Here is an 18,377-nt window from a genome sequence, read left to right on the forward strand (position 1 = left end):
TATCAGGTTTTTAAGGTCCTATATGTTAAATGTTAACGGAAAAGTGAATTCAGATTCCACATTAAATAAATCAAAATTTACATAGGATTAATAGGAAAATAAGGTGCTGTTTTGTTTCAAAGCATGTTTACTGTAAAGGGTTGTGCTGACCTTCAATACCTATATATATGTCATAAAATCCATTTCATATTGTTGCAATATTGTTGTTGTTGGATGCAATATTGTTGAAGCAGTTGTTTCAGCAACATAATTAAGGGCCACATTTGCTATTCCTCTTGCTCTGCATACTCTTCATTAAAGACTTGTTTATTATTTATATTTAATATGATGTGCTAAAGCTCCCTGTTACATGTGCCAAGAATAGCATTAATAAAACCTAAAAGTAATGCTGTAACAATCCCGTTGAAATCATGCTGAGGTCCAAAGAACGCATGAATCTGATAGGTTGCCAAAGAAGGGAAAGGTTGAAAGCTTTATGGGTAAGAAAATGTTGGCCTTCACCTCAGACTTTCTCACTTGGGCTCAGTGAATCACACATGGCCCATGACAAATGCATTTAGGAATATAAGAATAACAAGGTTGAAACTGTCACAACTCAACACATTTTTGCGGTACCACTAGCAAATGTGTTTAAGTGGAATAAATTAATTCTGTGCACCCTTTATTAACGCCCACTTATGAAATATTGAGCCATAATTTAACTAGCTATGCCTGCTTTTAGAAATGAACACCTTTAGAATATACCATTGGTAATTTTTGATTACTCTTTAATTATTTATCAAGAGTAATTAATTCTTGTCGTTCGATCCATTGAAAAATCTGAGGGTTGCCAACAGTGGCTTAAAGAACTTGAAAGCCCCATACGAAGTAATACTTGGGAATTTTTATCTTTCCTCCCTTCTCCCATAAATTCCAAGTACATTCCTTTATTTGTAATATGAGTGGTGCCAGGCCTCTGGGCTGCCTGAAACTAATGTCTGATCTGAAAGCACTTGCCTTTTCACCCTGCAGGTGTGCAAACTGCTTGGAGTTGTTCACTAATAAGGGGAAAGTATATTGACATGCCAATACTCACTCTTTGTGTTACTCAGCATGTCTCTAGGTTGTATTCTGGCCATTACTATCTGTAGGCACCTATACCACATATCTGCCAGAAAAAAGTGGCCAAAAAAAAATTGTTCCCTGGGATGGCTACATGTAATCTTACTGCATGACATGTGGAACTATCATGGGGCGACTGGTAATCTGTGGTGTCCTGGTGAGGCAATTTGTACCAATTCCCTTTAACCTCATGGTTGCCTGGGGTTCCACATATGGGGGCGCCATTTGTATGGTCGTCAGCATCGTGTTGCTGACCATGCAAATGGCACCTGCACATGCACAGATGCCATGTGTGTGTTGATGGTGCACAGGGCTTTTTGGGACACATGCTGCCCCAGGAGGAAGCTGGAAGGGGTGGTGGAGAGCAGGTAAGCACTTGTTCTCCATTTTCTTATAAAGTTCCCTTTTTAATTTTCCTCAAAGTTTTTCAACCATGCTTTTGAACCACAGTTTGGGCACAGCCCTAATTTGGTTCAGAGTGTTATCAATATGCTGATGACACCTAGATCTATTTCTCCATATCAACCTCATCAGGAAATGGAATAACTTCTCTAAATGCCTGTCTGGAGGCAGTCATGGGCTAGATTAAGGAAAACAAATTGAAGTTGAATCCAGGTAAGATGGAGATAGATACTGACTTTCGGGGTGTGTGTGTTGGGACCCAGGAGATGGTTTAGAGCTGCCTGTTCTTACACTCCCTCTGAAATATCAGGTATGTAGCTTGGGCATGCTCCTGGATCTAAAACTCTCTCTGGTTTCTCAAATTGAGGCTGTGGCCAGGAGCGCTTTTTATCAGGTTTGGCTGATACATCAACTACACCCATTTCTGGAGGTTAATGACCTTAAAACAGTGGTAGATATGCTGTTAGCCTTCTGACTTGACTACTTTAATGAACTTTACATGGGGCTGCCTTTCTACGTAGTGCAGAAATTACAATTGGTACAGAATGTGGCCGCCAGACTGGTCTCTGCAACAACTCTTAAAGGACCATATAACACTGATTTCAAAAGAACTGCACTGGCTGCCAAAACTTTTTCCGAATGAAATAGGAACATAGGAAGCTGTCTTATATTGAGTCAGACCATTGGCCCATCTAGCTTATTATTGTCTACACAGACTGCCAGTGGCTTATCCAAGGTTGCAGGTAGGAGTCTTTCTCAGCCCTATCTTGGAGATGCCAGGGAGAGAACTTGGGACCTTCTGCATGCAAGCATACAGATGCTCTTCCCAGAGCAGCCCCATCTCCTAAAGGTGCTCACATGTAGTCTCTCATTCATATGCAAACCAGGTTGGACCCTTCTTACAAAGGGGACAATTCATGCTTGCTACCAGAAGACCAGCTCTCCTCTCACAGACCAGCTCTTCTCATATATAAAGTCCTGGTTATTACCTATAAAGCCCTCAATGACTTGGGTCCAGGTCAGGATACTTTAAAAAGCACCTTCTCTGTCATGAACTCTGTCACTTATTAAGATCATCTGCAGTTGTCCAGTTATGGTTTCCGCTGGCTCGTTTGGTGGCGACTTGGGACGGGGCCTTTTCTGGGGCTGCCCTGGGGCTTTGAAATATGCTCCCTGTCATTTCCTTCTCTGTTTGCTTTTAGAATGACCCTAAAGACACAACTGTTTTCTCAGGCTTTTAACTGAAATTAAAGTTAAACTGTTTAATTTGTTTTATCCTATGAGATGGTTTTAACTTTTTATTCTGTGAAATTGTTTTAATTGTTTTTACTCTTGTTTTATATTTGTTGTGTTTTAAATTGTGTACACTGGCTAGGGATACACATATCAGGCGGTATATAAATATGAAAGATAAGATAGATAGATGATAGATAGATGATTCTCCTGTCTACCAGCCAATAACATCCTGAAGCAGAGTACAAAGATAGCAATATTGGTGCCCCCAAAGCCAGCCCCTTAATATTGACCATTATATGAACTGAGCAGTGAAGCTACTGACAGTGCTGCACAAACTGTCCCAGCATAGGACTACTAAATTTTTAAAATCCAGTTTGATCAGACAGCATAGCAGGGCAGAATAACTGAATGATAATACAATCTTTAAATCTCAATGAAGCTGTTTTAATAACACTTATAGTTAATTGGTTATTAACCATCATTTCTAGTGAGCTTGCTATTTTAAGCACCAGTTCTTATCCCATTATTGGACGCAAATGATTTGAGAACACACATGTGCCAACATTAGTGCAGGAAGAGTTTTAAGTTTCTTCTTTTTTACCTGTCTTGACTATGAGTGCCCAGGACTAGAATCAGTTCATATTGAGTTAATATTGTGCAAAGCAAATGGGATAAACAAATTAAATTTTAAGATGATTACAGATTTTATTGGACAAGATTCTGTTGATGGAGACCATTCCAAAGAAATATTTTTCACTTTATTGATTTTATTTCATGTTTTTAAAAACCCACACTTCTTTCCATTTCTGATTTGAATTGATTTATTCCCAACTCCAGTTTTTTAACAGAATGAGGACCAGTTCATCTTTTACTGGAGCAGTATGGGAGCAAGCAGTGGGGGACTACTTCTCATGCTCCACTGATAATTGTCCCCAGACAAGTGAAGTCACTGGATAACTTCCTACCTTTTAAAAATTAGAATTTACAGAGTTCTTGGTCTTTCCCCTTTGCTTTTCTTCTCTTTCTGCTTCTTTTTTTCTCTTCTCTGACAATTTTATAACCTTGTTATTCATCTCTCCCTTTGGGCATACAACCTGGATATTTTCTTTCTTTCTTTCTTTCTTTCTTTCTTTCTTTCTTTCTTTCTTTCTTTCTTTCTTTCTTTCTTTCTTATATTTACTTTCTTGCCAAATCCAGTCATTGCATTACTGAATATCTTCAAAATCGTTAAATTTGTTTAATATACTACCACTCAAACCTTGGTTTGTTCTCTCATAATAACCTCCTGCTTAGTCTGTTCCGGTAAGCCCAGGATGTACTGTCCGGGATATATAGATGGGGAGTGAGTGAGGATGATCCAGTTAACATAATGTGGGGAAGCTGAAAGTATGGCATGAGAAAAGGGCCAAGGCAGGTGAGTTATTAACTAAATAGTTGTTATCCCCTTATTTGGCCCTCTTCCAGCCATCAGAAAGCCATCCCTAGCTGCCAGTTGTTGTTAAATGAACCACCCAGGGACTTGTAAACTGCCCAGGGACTGTTGTGAACCACCCAGGGACATTTTTGTATACAGTGGCACACAAATGTTATCTATCTATCTATCTATCTATCTATCTATCTATCTATCTATCTCAGATTGGTTCCAAACAGTGTTTCCTTCTAACAGGGATTCCCAGATGTTGTTGACTACAACTTCCAGAATCCCCAGCTGCAATGGCTTTTGCTTGGGGATTATGGGAGTTGTAGTCAATAACATCTGGGAAGCCTTGTTAGAGGGAACACTGGTTCCAAATGATCACTATGCCTCAGGATTAAGAGGCCATAGCTGGCTAGTAGTGCTAGAGGAAAATAAAGGGCAATGGTTGAGTTGTGGTTCTCTGGGATTCTCTTCTCTCTTTAGCTTTCCCATATGCCAGACCTCTTTTACTTTAGTAAATGTGCCTGGCACTGGTTTCTAAAGATTTATTGGGGATTCTGCTTGCATGCCACCTGCAGTCTGGCAGACTTCCTGATGGAGCTGGTGAAAGTAGTCTTGGCGTTGGCGCTTGCAGATGGTGCTTGGGAATAGTCCTCTCCTGTGGGGTGCAGTAGAGTTCGATCTCATGCTGTTACATGATACTAATGGAAGATTTTTTGGATTTAGTTGAATTGGTGAGATCCATAAGCAAGAGGTGATATACTGGATACAAGCTTAATACAGAGTTGTTGATAATGGGCAATGCAGGAGTATAGACAACCCATACTGAATAGAATCTCACTCCATCAGAAGGGTCAGCTTGGCAGCTTATCTGTGCTTCTGAACTCAGTTTTGCTGCTTGATGGACAGATAGATACTTATTCATTTGAAACATTTATACTCCACTTTCCTACTTTTAAAAGATCCCAAGTGTATTATGAAAACAATCCAGTCAAAATAATTGTACAGTATAGAGCGGTAGTTCTCTGCCATGGTGTTAAGATGGATAGTTTGGGACTGTAACTGTAAATCTTAATGAGGATATCATTGAAACACAGCCTCTGCTCACTTTTCCAAAGTGGTGACTCTCCCACACTTAGCAGGGGAAGAGCAACTCTTCTCATTCAGCTCCACATAGCATTTCTCCAGCGACTGCTGCTGGTGTTGTTGTGTAAATTTGAGTCTCTTAGACTGGGAGCTCTTTGGGGAAAGAGAAGCATTTCCTCACACCTTTTGCTGTGTAAACTGCTTTGAGAACTTTTTGTTGAAAAGTGGTATACAAATACTTTATTTTTTTTAAATTATTATTATTATCATCATTATTATTATTATTATTATTATTTCTTGTTTGCACAGTCAAACAGGTGTTGTTGTTGTTATATGACAGCTATGGCCAGGATGGCCCTTGTCCAACTATGTTTAGAGTACCAGCTGTGTCCTTTCCAGGTGAACAAGGACCTGACCACCAGGATGCATTCTGTGGCAATCTCAAGACTTGATTACTGTAATGAATCTTTGAAGAGTGCCTTGGGAAATTTCATCCTGTCCAAAATGAGGCAGCAGTGCTAGAACATATTGCACATGTATAGGGATGTGTAGGGACAAAGTAATCTCCCTATACCAAGTCAGATCATTGGTCCATCTAACTCAGTACTATCTAGACCGACTGGCAGCAAGTCTCCGAGGCTTCAAATAAGGTTCTTTCCCAGTCTGACTTAAAGATGCAAAGGATTGAAGTGGTGAAGTGGAGTCATTCTGATGTGCTTTGCTACTGAGCTACAACCCTACCCCAGTAAAGAAGCATTTGGCCTTAATGTTACTGTTGCCCCCTGACTGGGCTGAACCTAGTTTGCCTGCTTCCCATCACAGATCTCTGCAGAGAGCTAACAGCATCTTCCATGATACTGAGTCAGACCATTGATTCAAACAGCTTAGTATTGTCAGTGCTAACTGAGAGACTCTCCAGAGATTGACAGGAGTGTAGATCAGCACTGTGCCAGGGTTCTGTATGCAAAGCATGTACTCTACCCTGAGCTACAGCCCCTTCATTTGGTATCTCTTTCCCATGGAGATGCATCTAGTAGGCTCTCTTCCAGTGTTCCAGAAGAAGATGAACACTACTGTTTTGGAGTGTCAGGCTACAGTAGCTGAAGATAGAATGTCAGGCTGACTGAAGATATTTGTTTTATAATTTTTCAGTTGTTGATATATTTTTAACTTCGTTTTTAATGTTGTAAGCCTCTGCAAGAGCCCTGAGGGTTGAGCATGCAGCTTAAGAATTGTAAATGAAATATTCAGTTTCTTCTTTCTCACCTGAATTCTCTTGTTTCTGTCTTTTCCTACCCAGTGTCTTGGCTGCTTATCTCCCCCTGCCTTGTGTTTCTCTTTACCATTTTCTTGCCTAGCCTTATCTACACTCTATTCTTTCTCCAGGTAGCCTACTGCAACTTCTTCATTTGTTAGACACTAACCTTCTTAAACCTAGTCAATCCCTTCTATTGTTTAATTCTTTCTCCTCACCTGCACTGTACCTTTGGCACTCCCTCCTCCCAGCGTTCAAAGGCTTTCTTGTTTCTCTTTCAAAACAGCTCTAAATATCTAACTTCCCCAGGCTGTTCATAGCTAAACTTCTCCTCCAGTCTTCTTCCTTGCTTATTGTCATATGTGTTTACAGTGTAAGCCTGCAGGCTGAGCCATGTCTGATTTTACACCTGTATGACACCTAGTAAGATTAGACACTTAACAAAGAATAACAGTTTATGGACTCAGTAAAATGAAAACCTGGTAAGCCTACAGACCATGCCTTCTTTTTTAAGGATGGAAATGCTAGAGCACAGTAAGCATAAGATCAGAAAGAACTTCAAAATATCTTGCTATCAGATCTTAACTTCTTGGCTTATCAAGGATCCCTTTCTTCTTCCAAGATAAGATAAAGGTTTAATCTCTGTCTTATTATTCTTGAAATAGTGATCTATTTAAAGCCAAATATAGCTTGGTTTCTTGGTTAGCTTTAAAGTGAAACTTGTCTGTGCTATTAAACTATGTACTATGCCACCCAATAATTTCCATATGTGTACCTCTGAGCATGACCAGGTAGTTTTGTACTTGTGATCTGGACAAATGAGCCTCCAAGAATTACATATTGGCTATAAGATTGAGTAGATATAGCAAAAGAAGAAAATGCCCTTGATATTTTCATTCTTCAGTGAGCCAAAGCTTACGCTGACATTCAATTAAATTTCTACACAAGATTTCAACAACAGTCTTGATTCTGCAACATCTTATCTACAAATACTGTGCCTGGCCAAAGGGTGCCCTGTTTGTAGCATTCGTGGATTTTAAAACGGTGTTTGGGACAGACTATGGGGTGGATTTTAAAGTGGTAGCTTGGGACAGACTATGGAGGAAGTTGGAGGTCTCTTCCATAGACCATCGCCTCTTGGCCCTTATACGTATGCTACATGATAACAACTGGCAATTATAAGGATTTCCATCCCCTAGAGTTGGTACAAACCAAATTTATTAGAACAATCCTTGGAGTGGTAAGAAGGATGCCCAACACAGTGTTAAGACTGGAGCTGGGGTTAGTAGCAATTGAATCACATATCTGGATTGCAAAGATCTCTTATTATTTGAAATTAAATCTTGGTTAAGGAGGCCTCACACCTCTGGTCCTGAAGGACAACTTTGCATCTACATGGAAAGAGGGAGTTGAGAGGAAATAAGAAAGTTATGGGCTAAGTACCCCCATGTTGGTCTCCTTAGTGATCTTAAAAACCAAGGAGATAATTAGGCAGAGGATTTGGGACATAGTGAGGCGGGTCTCACGATCAGTGAGACCTGGTTTTGCGGGGAGAGCGAACTAAGTCTGCTCTCCCCGCAGACAAGCAGGGTGGGAGCCCCAGGAGGCCAGATTGGCTGCCCACATGACCGCCAGCTCCGTGATGGAACTGGCAGGGGCTGGGGAATTTGGGGGCTGCACAGACCCCAGAAGCTCCAGTATGCCCTGCGCAAGCACACAGGGCATACTGGAGAGACCCCCGAGCCGGGAGGCTGCTTTTCAGCCTCCCTCTGGGGGTCTACTCGTGAGTAGCCGTGGCATGGAGCCGCACCGCGGCTACTCACGATTTTAAAAACTGGGTTTGCGGAGCGCTCACTCTGCAAACCCGGTTTAAGGGGAGGGCTAGTTTGGCGGGTTAACCACCAGGAAGCCACCGGGCTCGCCTGCAAGCCCGTTGGATCCCACGATCAGGCAAAATCGGGCTAGGCTCCCCTAGCCCGATTTCTCCTGATCATGGGAATAGCCCAGTGATTCAGGAAGACATTCAGGTGATTCAGTGATTCAGGAAGGCCCAAGTCAGACATTTACCTTTCTTAGGTAATGCAACTCACCCTCATAGATCAACTAAGTATTTACATGAGCTTGTTCTTGCCAGATCTAGAAGGGCATTTGTCTTGGTATTCTTAAATGTGCTGCCCTCAGCTTTTTTAGAGAGTCGCTATCTCGGTATTCCTTTTGCAAGCTGTGTAAGGAAGCAGTTGGTAAAATCATGAGTGTCGACTGTACTATATATTGTTATATTGTAAATGGTGTTTTGTAAGAAAGTACTGGCAGAATCATGATTGCTGGAGGTTACTACTTATCTACTGTATTTTTGTTTGGTCAATGACCAAAGTAAATATTCCATTCCATTCCAACAATCGTCTAATACCAATAGGAAGTACTTAACAATCTAATATGATATGCTGGCTTCTCTCTCTCTTTTAATACAGACGACTTTGCAGAAGAGGAGGAGGTTCAGTCCTTTGGTTACAAGAGGTTTGGTAAGTTAGACTGAATCTTCACATTTTCTTAATGTTTAGGTTCATGTGACAAGAAAAAGCAGTATTCATAGCTCATGAAAGTCATGTGCATGTTTATCATTGGGAACAAAAAAGAAGAGGCAAAATATTGTGTGAAAACATGTTAGGTTATGATTGGAGAAGATGTGTTAGTTCATCGGTGATTGTATAGTTTGGTTTTTATCATTTGCTTATTTACATCATTATTCTTGTCAATTCTTGCAGTTGGGCAGAAGTGATTCTTTGCTGGCAGTTGATATACATACACAAAATACTATATATTACAAAATTTCTTACTGATATTTGCTGTACATTGAAATCACCTCCTGTTGTTGCACCTCATTATAGCACTTGTAGCAGGAAGTTCCTCATTAAAATGTTACTTCCTATTGTGAAGGTTTTGAGATATCATCACACTTTAGGTGCAATAATAGTCTTCTGATTCTAAGTCACATGTCCCAGCTTCTGCTTGTTCATGTGGACTAATACAGATTAGAATGAGGACTATCCCCATCTCTCACCTACACATGCAGCTTGCAAATGATCAGTGCTCCTATGCATGAAGGCATTCCAGGAAAGATGTAATCCTCATCGTATAAATGGTGGTAAATATTTACAATGACTCACATGCAACATAGCTTCTTGTTCTTGTATGTCAGCCATTCTTCCACACCTATACTGTGGAACTACCACTGCAGATCTACTTGAGGATTGTGATGCTTAACACAGATGTCAGTTCCAGGGGCGTAACTACCATTAGGCAAGGGGAGGCGGCTGCCTGGGGGCCCCCACACCTCAAGGGGCCCCCCAGAGGCAAGTCACATGACTCCCCAACACCCGCAGAGCTTCGGTGCCGTGGAAAAGCCAACCCCAAGTTCGGAGCAAAGTCCTTGTCTGCAGAAGCAACTCTGAGCAGGGAGCGCCCTTCCCCATGGGAGGGTGGAGGGACAGGGTTAAAGCGAGGGAGTGGAGTTTTCTAGAGAAGCTGGCATAATGGGGATGTGAATGTGAGTGCACTATATATTGTGAAGTGTGTGTGTATCAGCGAGGGGCCCATTTTAAAATTTTGTCTCTGGGCCCACTCCAGCTTTGTTACGCCCCTGGTCAGTTCTGAAATGACCCAACATAAGGCTATTCTAGAGCTGCCATTCACCAATAATGCATAAAATACATACCAACATTGTAAGCGTGATACATGAGTTTTAAGCAATTATGCTGCAGTTTCAGACTTTTATTCATAGCATATGATGAGAAAGCCATCGAGTGTAAACCCAGACCTAGTGCAGGATTGTGGTAGAGTTGCCTGCCTGTTGTCTTTTTTCTAACATGTGCTATGTGGATAGTGAGTACAGAAGACATCATTTTAATTCTAGAGAGGCCCTGTCTTGTATGTTCATATGGCCAAAATCAATTCTAAATATCGCCAGATCTCTGGAATGAGAAATGGGAATGAGAAATAGGAACATTGTCTTCTGAACATGACTTTTAGAAATGCCGCAATGGAACAAAGATACATCATAGTGTTGTTTAATATAGAATTAAAATATTTAAGTCATTGTTATCATTATTAGGCATCCTTTCTCATCTTTATGCATCCCTATTCTCACACTCACCCTGACTCAGGCTAGTGAAGCCCAGCCTGGGTTAAACTTCACGTGAGAACCACTGGGATAGGGCCCAATCCCAGTGGGGCAGTGCTGTCTAGCCCTGCTTTGAAGCCTTGCTCTTAGCCAGGGTTAAGAGCTCAAGCAACCCAGGCTCCGGATGCAGAGACAGGTGCCTAGAGTGCCTGTCACCTGGGGAAATCCCCTGATGCATTGCACATGTCTTACAGTGCATTGTGAGATCTCTGGCAGCTGGGATATGTTGTTCTGGCCTCCGGAACTCTGCTCTACATCATGCAGTGTGGATCATCTGGGAGCATGGTTCGTTGTTGCTCCTAGCAGCAAAACAGTGCTTGTCTGGGGGGAAGGTGAGTTTAGACAGCCTTCCCGCCTGCTCACCTACCACCCTGCCCACTCAGTCATGTGAATGACCTCACTAGGTTTGTTAACCTTTGATTTGTTTTAAACCATTTATTTATTACTAGCTGGACTGGGCACAGAGCATCTGCGCCTCTAGTTCCCCTCTCCTCCTTCCCCCCTCCCTTTCATTTTTCCTTCTGTTCTCAGCCCCTCCTCACTGTTTTCATTCCACCTGTCAGCCACCATCACTGCTTTCTTTCCCCACCCACTGCCACCATTTTCTTTTCTTCACCCCCGCCATTTTCTCCCCCCCCACCTGCCTGCCACCATCATTTTCTTCCCCCACCCTCCTGCTGCCGCCATCATTTCCTTTTCCCTGCCGCCATTTTCTTTTTCCCCTACCCTGGAAGCCTGTCTGCCGGCGCTGCTGCTTTCCTTTCCCCATGCCGGCAGCTCGCTCGCAAACTCGCATGGGAGCTGCTACGCATGGGATTAACGATGGATACGCCTTAGAGAAATAGATAGATAGATAGATAGATAGATGCTGCCACCACCAAATTAAATCCTAATTCGGGTTTCTAGCAGTAACTTTGGTATTGCACCCATGTGGTAACGTGGGGAGAAATAAGTAGACCCAGTTGAAACAGTCTTAAAGTTATTCGAAGAAAATAACTTTTTTCTTGTACAATAACTTCAGTGGTTTCTGATTCATTACAATGTAGAGTCAAACTCATAATGGTTTCTGAGACAAAGTAACAACCTTAGAACTGGCAAGACTATACATCACCTCTTCTTTTTTGAACTGGTATTCAAACTCAGGTACTTATATAAGATTGTGTCAGTACATCAACAAAGACTTTACTTACATGTTACTGAGGTGACTGTTTAGAAATAACAAGCTTCTTTAGACTTTCAACGCCTTTACTGGGATACAACCTCCTTTTCTATATATCCTGTGCAATCAACTATACACTCCCAGCATTTATATTTGATAGTAATGCTTGCTCTACAGAGGTTATGCCTGGGGTGTAAAACCTACCCACCAATCCCGCCCTCAGTCCTACCCTAGAGACTCGAACCAGAGATCCTCTCTCTAGCACTAACCATCCCTATCTCTGGCTCATCCAAACCCTACCTGAACCTGTCAGTTAACTCCAACTGAATTGTATAGCCACCTGTTCACTCCATTCCAAAGCCCCTTAGGAATTCTCTCCAGAGGAGGTAAGTTTAAATTCCTCTTGATTGACAGTGCGGCTGTTCTCATGAGCAACCAAGCCCAGGCTTAAACAGCAAGCCTGGACTTGGCTGCCCATGAGAACTGTTGGGATCTGTCCTGATCCCGGCGGTCCTGCGGTGGTAAGCCCAGTGCTGCAGCCCAGCTCTTAGCCAAGGTAAAGGGCATGAATGCGCCCTTAACCTAGGCTCTGGGATTGTGTGTCTCATGCTGACACAGAGATAGGCGCCTAGAGCACCCATCCCCTGGGGGAATCCCCGAGTGCATTGTGCTTGGCACATGGCACACTGTGAGATCCTTGGAGGCTGGGACAACGACTCCCAGCCTCAGAGTGATCCACCCTGCTTCCTCCTGTATGGAGCAGGCCTGATTGTGTGGGAGAGTGGAGCACACTCCCACCAAGTAACAAAGGATTGTCTGGGGTGGGGTGGGGGCAAGGTTTAGGAAGCCTCTCCTCCCCGCCCAGTAGGCCCCTGTGTTTACTAGCCAATTATCACAGCTTGTTGCTAGAATTCCTCTGAATGACTTGGGAAATCATTGATTTTAGCATTCTTCAACACAGAGCTGATATATTGTTGATTAGGCTTGAAGATGATTCTCAAGAAACATTAACTTATTAACTAGGAATGAGTGGAATCTCCATTGTGAAATTTTGTTCACCTTGTTTCATTCAGACTTCCTTGGATGTTTGCTCAAGCAGAAACCTCTAACTTACCTCAGTTCAATGGCTATTTTAATTATGTTTCTTTTACTTTTAATCCCAAATGGCAAAAGAGGACCATATAATAATCATAATAGAAGATTAAAATATATATATTATTCCTCAGCTAAATGTTTGCTGTATTAAATGTTCCTCAGTGTATTCTATGAGACCATGATGATTAAATTACTGCATGCTTTCAGGTGACTACACTGAAAATAATATAAGAATATGTTGGCTATGTTTAGAGCAAAAGTTGACCAATGCTGGATTCATTTTGTCCTGCATTCCAGTCAGCTGTACTTGAATGCATGGAGTGAAAGAAAAGAGGAAGCATTACTAGGATGTGGGTAGGTGTTGCTAGATTTGCGTGGTTTCATGTCACTGAGATATTTGTCAATCAGTACACCATCATTTAAAGCTGAAAATATTAGGTTGTGACTGACAGCTGTCTCAATAACTTGGAGTATGTGAATACTTAGCAGCACCTCCTTTCTATCATTTCTTTCTCTTTTTCCTTCCACCTGAGAGTTTGGTATAGCAGCAAGAACAATAGAGGAAACTGAGTTTTAATTTGGCAACTTTTTTGTGGCATCCAACAAGGAGAAGCCTTAATTAAAAAAAAAAAAAGGTCTGTAAAGAACAGTTAAATCATAATAATGATTCACAATACTATAAAATGTTAAGAATTTAATGTAAGAAATACTTGGAAGTATTTTAAAGGGCAGGTTTGGTCACATACCTACTGCAACATGCGAGCAGGACAGGGTCATTCCAAGAGCACACCTGCCCTGATGTCACTTGGGGACTTGATGCACTGCTGGGGCATCCCTTAATCACGTGAGGATGGCCTTAATCTGAATTACATGCAATCCAAATCCCTGTTTAAACATCACCTTGGGATGTCCTTCAGTAATGGCAGGGTGGGTGGGTTCTCAGCATGAACCCTCCTGCTCACAGCCACTGCTTGTCCAAATCAGCCCAATGTAAAAGTATTGACTCATACTTCTATAATTTCATACTTCTATAATTTCTATCATTTTTGTCAGGGCTCAGAGGCAAACAGCGTGGGCTGGTGGACTAGGCAAATGATGTTTCAAAGGGCCGGGATAGATGACTTAGTCAAAGGCAGATCAATGTCAGATCCAAGGGCTGGAAGGTAATCTGGTCTAGTTGTAGTCCGATTCCAAAACTAACAGGCAAGCAGTGAGGTGCATCTGATTATTTATTTTATTTTATTTTAAATTTTTTTATATTCTATTTCTATACTGCCCTTCCAAAAATGGCTCATAACGGTTTACACAGAGAAATAATCAATCAGTAAGATGGATCCCTGTCCCCAAAGGGCTCACAATCTAAAAATAAACATAAGACAGACATCAGCAACAGTCACTGGAGGTACTGTGCTGCAGGTGGATAGAGCCAGTTACTCAACCCCTGCTAAATAAAGAGAATCACCACATTAAAAAGGTGCCTCTTTGCCAAGTTAGCAGGAGTAGCACCTCCACCTGTAGATAAGAAGCTACGATGGGGGAAGCCAAGGTTAGGGGAGTTGTTATATAGGGCCATCAGAGATCTTACTTGCTTTCCAAGTCACCTGATTATGCCTGGACTGATTGACTCCAGTTTCTCTTCCTGCCATTGTCAGGGCAGTGATCAGATCAGTGTCAGGACAGAGTCATAGATCAGATAGGTTCAGGTCAGCCTATCTCCCTGTGAGCTGTCTTGGTCACTGACTATAAGGCACCTGGGCTCTGTTCCCAGAGTCCCCAGTTCAAGATCTCTTTACAATTATGCAAAAGTGTAGCAGAACTAAGTAGTAATATGTTAGCTTCTTTTATCCCAGATGTTAATTTATCTGATTTATGCTATAGTCATGTCTTCTGGGGGGGGGAAATCAGAGCTGTTTTATGGCTATTCATGGAGGGAAAGAGCAGCATGAAGGTTTTTATGGGGTTGGCTGTAGGAAGGGTTTTTCATTGACTAATTAAAAAAAAAAGAAATTTCTAATTAACAACCTTTATTGCCATTACCTTTACCAAAGTGGAATTTTGGAGTTTATGGGATATGTTCTGCCCTCTAATACAATTGAAACAAAATTTCCAAATTGCTGTTTTAGTTTGATGTAGTTAAGTTGAATATTGTAATAGTTTACAGGGAGAGAGAAGTTGGAACATATGGCATCTTTCTTTGATCACCGTAGGGCTCTGTGGCCAGAAAGGCAAGATATACATTTAAATAAGAATAAAATAAGCTTCAGAGATGTAGCTTCTTCCATCTTCTGAATATTTCCCTATCCTGAAATTATTCAAGGAACAGGAGTAGCCTTCAAGATCTGTTGGGGACAACCCTATAGAGCTACAGAAAGAATATTACTTTGTTCCATAAGTCAATAGTGAATTCTGCTCTCTTTTTATCCGGGGCATGTCATAGCTGAGGGTGGTGAGACATTTTTAAAAAGGTGTTCTTGTGGTACATGGCTTCAGTAGGTATGTGTGCAGAATAAGTGAGATAACAGGTACACAACTGGATCTATGAAAAAACATTGGCATATGCCCAGTATAGTAAAAAAGCTTATAGTACATAATTTCTGGTAGCTGTTAACCATAGTGGGCCAGTGGTTGGCAAGGAATTTTCTGCCCAAAATACATCCCAGGTATTACGGAGGATGTATTTTGGAATTACTGTCAGCTCTGTTATGTTTGTGTCACCAGTGAAGCTTGCAAGATGCAGAAATCAGTATACTGGCAATGGGGGAAGGAGGGAAGTAAAAGAACGGAGGACTATGTTTTGCTCTGTTCGTATTACCCTTTGCAAATTCAATTTCACAAGTTACCCTGGAGGCTCCTCCGGTCTAGGCTTCCTTGTTTGTTGGAGGATGAAAATCTTATATTTGGAAGAGAGCCCTTTTAAAAATAGTCTAAATAGTCAATTCTGCTTCCTTCACACAAAGGAACTTCCCACATCCTCTGTGGGATCCATATCTTACTAGGCTCATTTGAAATTCCAGACTGTGTAACCATTCACTGCAACAGGCAAAACCATCGTCTCACTGTATTAAGCCAAAGAGGTATTAAGTAACAACCAGTGTGGATTCTGGCCCTCTTTTAAGTGCTTGGAGAAATATGTACTAGCAAATTTTTTGGGTGTGTGTTCAAACAATGCAGAAGGCTACAGAGGAAAGCCACAAAGGTTAGGAGAAGTTCTATGCATAAATTCTCATCTTCTGTATAAATTAGCTTAGAAAACAGATAGCGGAGGGAACATGTAGAACAGGATAACATTATCCTCAAATATATGTGTAGTGTTGTCCAGTTAAAATTAATAAGCAGCATGTTTAATATAAACAAACGGCTTGGATGAGTACCTGGAGGTTTGAGGCATCAATGGCCAGGGATTACCAATCAACCCATGTTCTTAGGAATGGTATGGCTTAGGTTGTTTATCCCATTCCAATGAATGTTGTGGATATACAAGGAAATTGCCAAGAGTGAACTGTTTGCTCTCAGCTTTTTATTATTCTGGTCTGTTGTGTTGACAGGGCACATGACAGAGTATGTTTTCTTATCACCCTTTGCTAGGCATCAGTCACCAAGTACTTCCTTTGAAGTCATCTCGTCCAGATAATGAACTAGAAACTTATATATATTGTTTTCCTCCAGGAAACTGCCACCTGTACTAACCCCTTACTAAGTCAGGAATTTCCTTTTGAAAACACTCAGCAAATTCTGGACAAGTGGTTTATCCAAGATACTCTTTTAAGAAGGCCTTGTTACTCCTTTTCTTATTATATTTAAACATTGATTTTGGTAAGGCATGATGCCTTGAATTTTAAATCTAGGAGAAGAGCAAGAAATGCAATCCAGATCCAGAGCTACAAATAATTGCAACATATATTAGCATGGCTAATGCACCATGATGTGCACAGCATTGCAGATTAATCCTACTAGGTTGTCTCCTTCAAACAGTTTATGAATTACATAAATTAGTGGGGTCATTCACATGACCTACCAAGCAGGTGGGTGGTGGGGAGGCTCCCCAGTTCTTGCCTTCACCCCAGATAATTGGTTGTTGTTCAGTGGGAGCACAAAGTGCACTCCTATATGAACAGCCCTGCTCCATGCAGTGCGGAGCAAGGCAGATTGAGGCCAGGACTTGTTGTCCCATACTCCGTGAATCCCACAACGCAGTGTGTGATATTCATGCTGCATTGGGGGAATTCCTCGAAGAGACAGGCACTCTAGATTACCGTCTCTGTGTGTGGACAGGCTGCAAGCAGCCTGTGCTCAAACACGAGCAGGTAGCCAGAGGTAAGGGAGTTTTCGCTCTCTTAACCTCAGCTAACAGTTGGGCTTAAAAGCCAGGCTAAGTGACACTGGTCTGCTGGAATCGGGCTTGCTATCTTGGTAGTTCTCACATGCAGCCTAATCTGGTCTGGACATCCCTAGCCCAGGTTAGGCTGCATGTGAGAACAGCCCCAATTAAGATGGCTCTGCAATACCAAAATGACTTTAGGATGCTGAATGGGTGATAATCTCTTTTTATTTGTCAATTTGTAATCTGCCCTTTGTCCATGGAGGTCAGTAGGTTCTAGTATCTGAGAGATAGATTAGATTGAGAGATTAGGTTTTACACAAGGCCACCAAGTGAGCTTTACAGCTCAATGGGAATTTGAATTTGGGTTTCACCAGTCAATCTAAGGTTCCCTCCCCTTTATCACACATAGCTGTCTCCTGAACAAAGCAAATGCAGGCAAAAGACCTTTAATCTCATTGTCTCCAATGCAAACAGCAGCACAAGCTCTGCCAGTTCTTATGCACATTATCTGGAAGCCAAGACACAAAGAAATGGTACTGAACAGCTCAGCTGAATGAGGGAAGACTGCGCAAAGCAGTTGTTTACTTGGTGGTGGTGAGGTTATTAAAGAGCCTTTTACCTGCGTCTTAACTCCACAGGACTGAGTAAATGGGCAGAGCCACTATTGATGAGCTGTCCTCTCTAGCTCAATGAAATGGATGATTCTTGTTTAAAACATTACTGACTATGGCTGTAATGCTTGTAAAGATATGGTGTAAGGACACAGAAATGATCTTGTTATCCGTGTGTGTGTGTGCCACCCTCCCCCAGTTGCAAAGGTGTCACTGTGATAGAAATATAAGACATACTGCCGTGGGAAATGACAATGGTAAACCCCTCCTGTATTCTACCAAACCAAACCACATGGCTCTGTGGTCGTCAGGACTCGACACCGACTCGACAGCACAACTATGCATGTATGTATAATGATCCCAATATAGTTGCAGGGTCTAGGCTTATGTCGTCATGAATGAATGTTTATTCCAAAATCTAAATGTTATTGAATAACCATTTAAAGTACTTCTTAAATGGATTTTGTTACTTAACAGTGGCAGATCGTACAAACAAACTGCAGCAAATTGTATC

At 41.7% G+C, this 18,377-nt stretch overlaps 1 protein-coding gene and 1 long non-coding RNA gene across 5 annotated transcripts in view; one reads left to right on the forward strand and one right to left on the reverse strand.

The window, feature by feature from the left end:
• COLEC12 (collectin subfamily member 12) overlaps positions 1–18,377 on the forward strand; it is a 162,181-nt gene that overhangs the window by 14,512 nt on the left and 129,292 nt on the right. For all 3 annotated transcript variants that reach the window (XR_008306449.1, XM_053247412.1, XM_053247409.1), the window contains exon 2: positions 8,969–9,019. Coding sequence is in view for 1 of the 3 variants with exons in the window: in XM_053247409.1 (XP_053103384.1) it covers positions 8,969–9,019 (51 nt within the window). In the remaining 2 variants the exon portion in view is untranslated. The remainder of the gene's footprint in view (positions 1–8,968; positions 9,020–18,377) is intronic.
• LOC128323741 (uncharacterized) overlaps positions 1–18,377 on the reverse strand; it is a 43,174-nt gene that overhangs the window by 13,036 nt on the left and 11,761 nt on the right. The window lies entirely within an intron of this gene.

This window comes from Hemicordylus capensis, chromosome 4 (assembly GCF_027244095.1).
Source record: "Hemicordylus capensis ecotype Gifberg chromosome 4, rHemCap1.1.pri, whole genome shotgun sequence".
Classification (NCBI taxonomy): Eukaryota; Metazoa; Chordata; class Lepidosauria; order Squamata; family Cordylidae; genus Hemicordylus; species Hemicordylus capensis.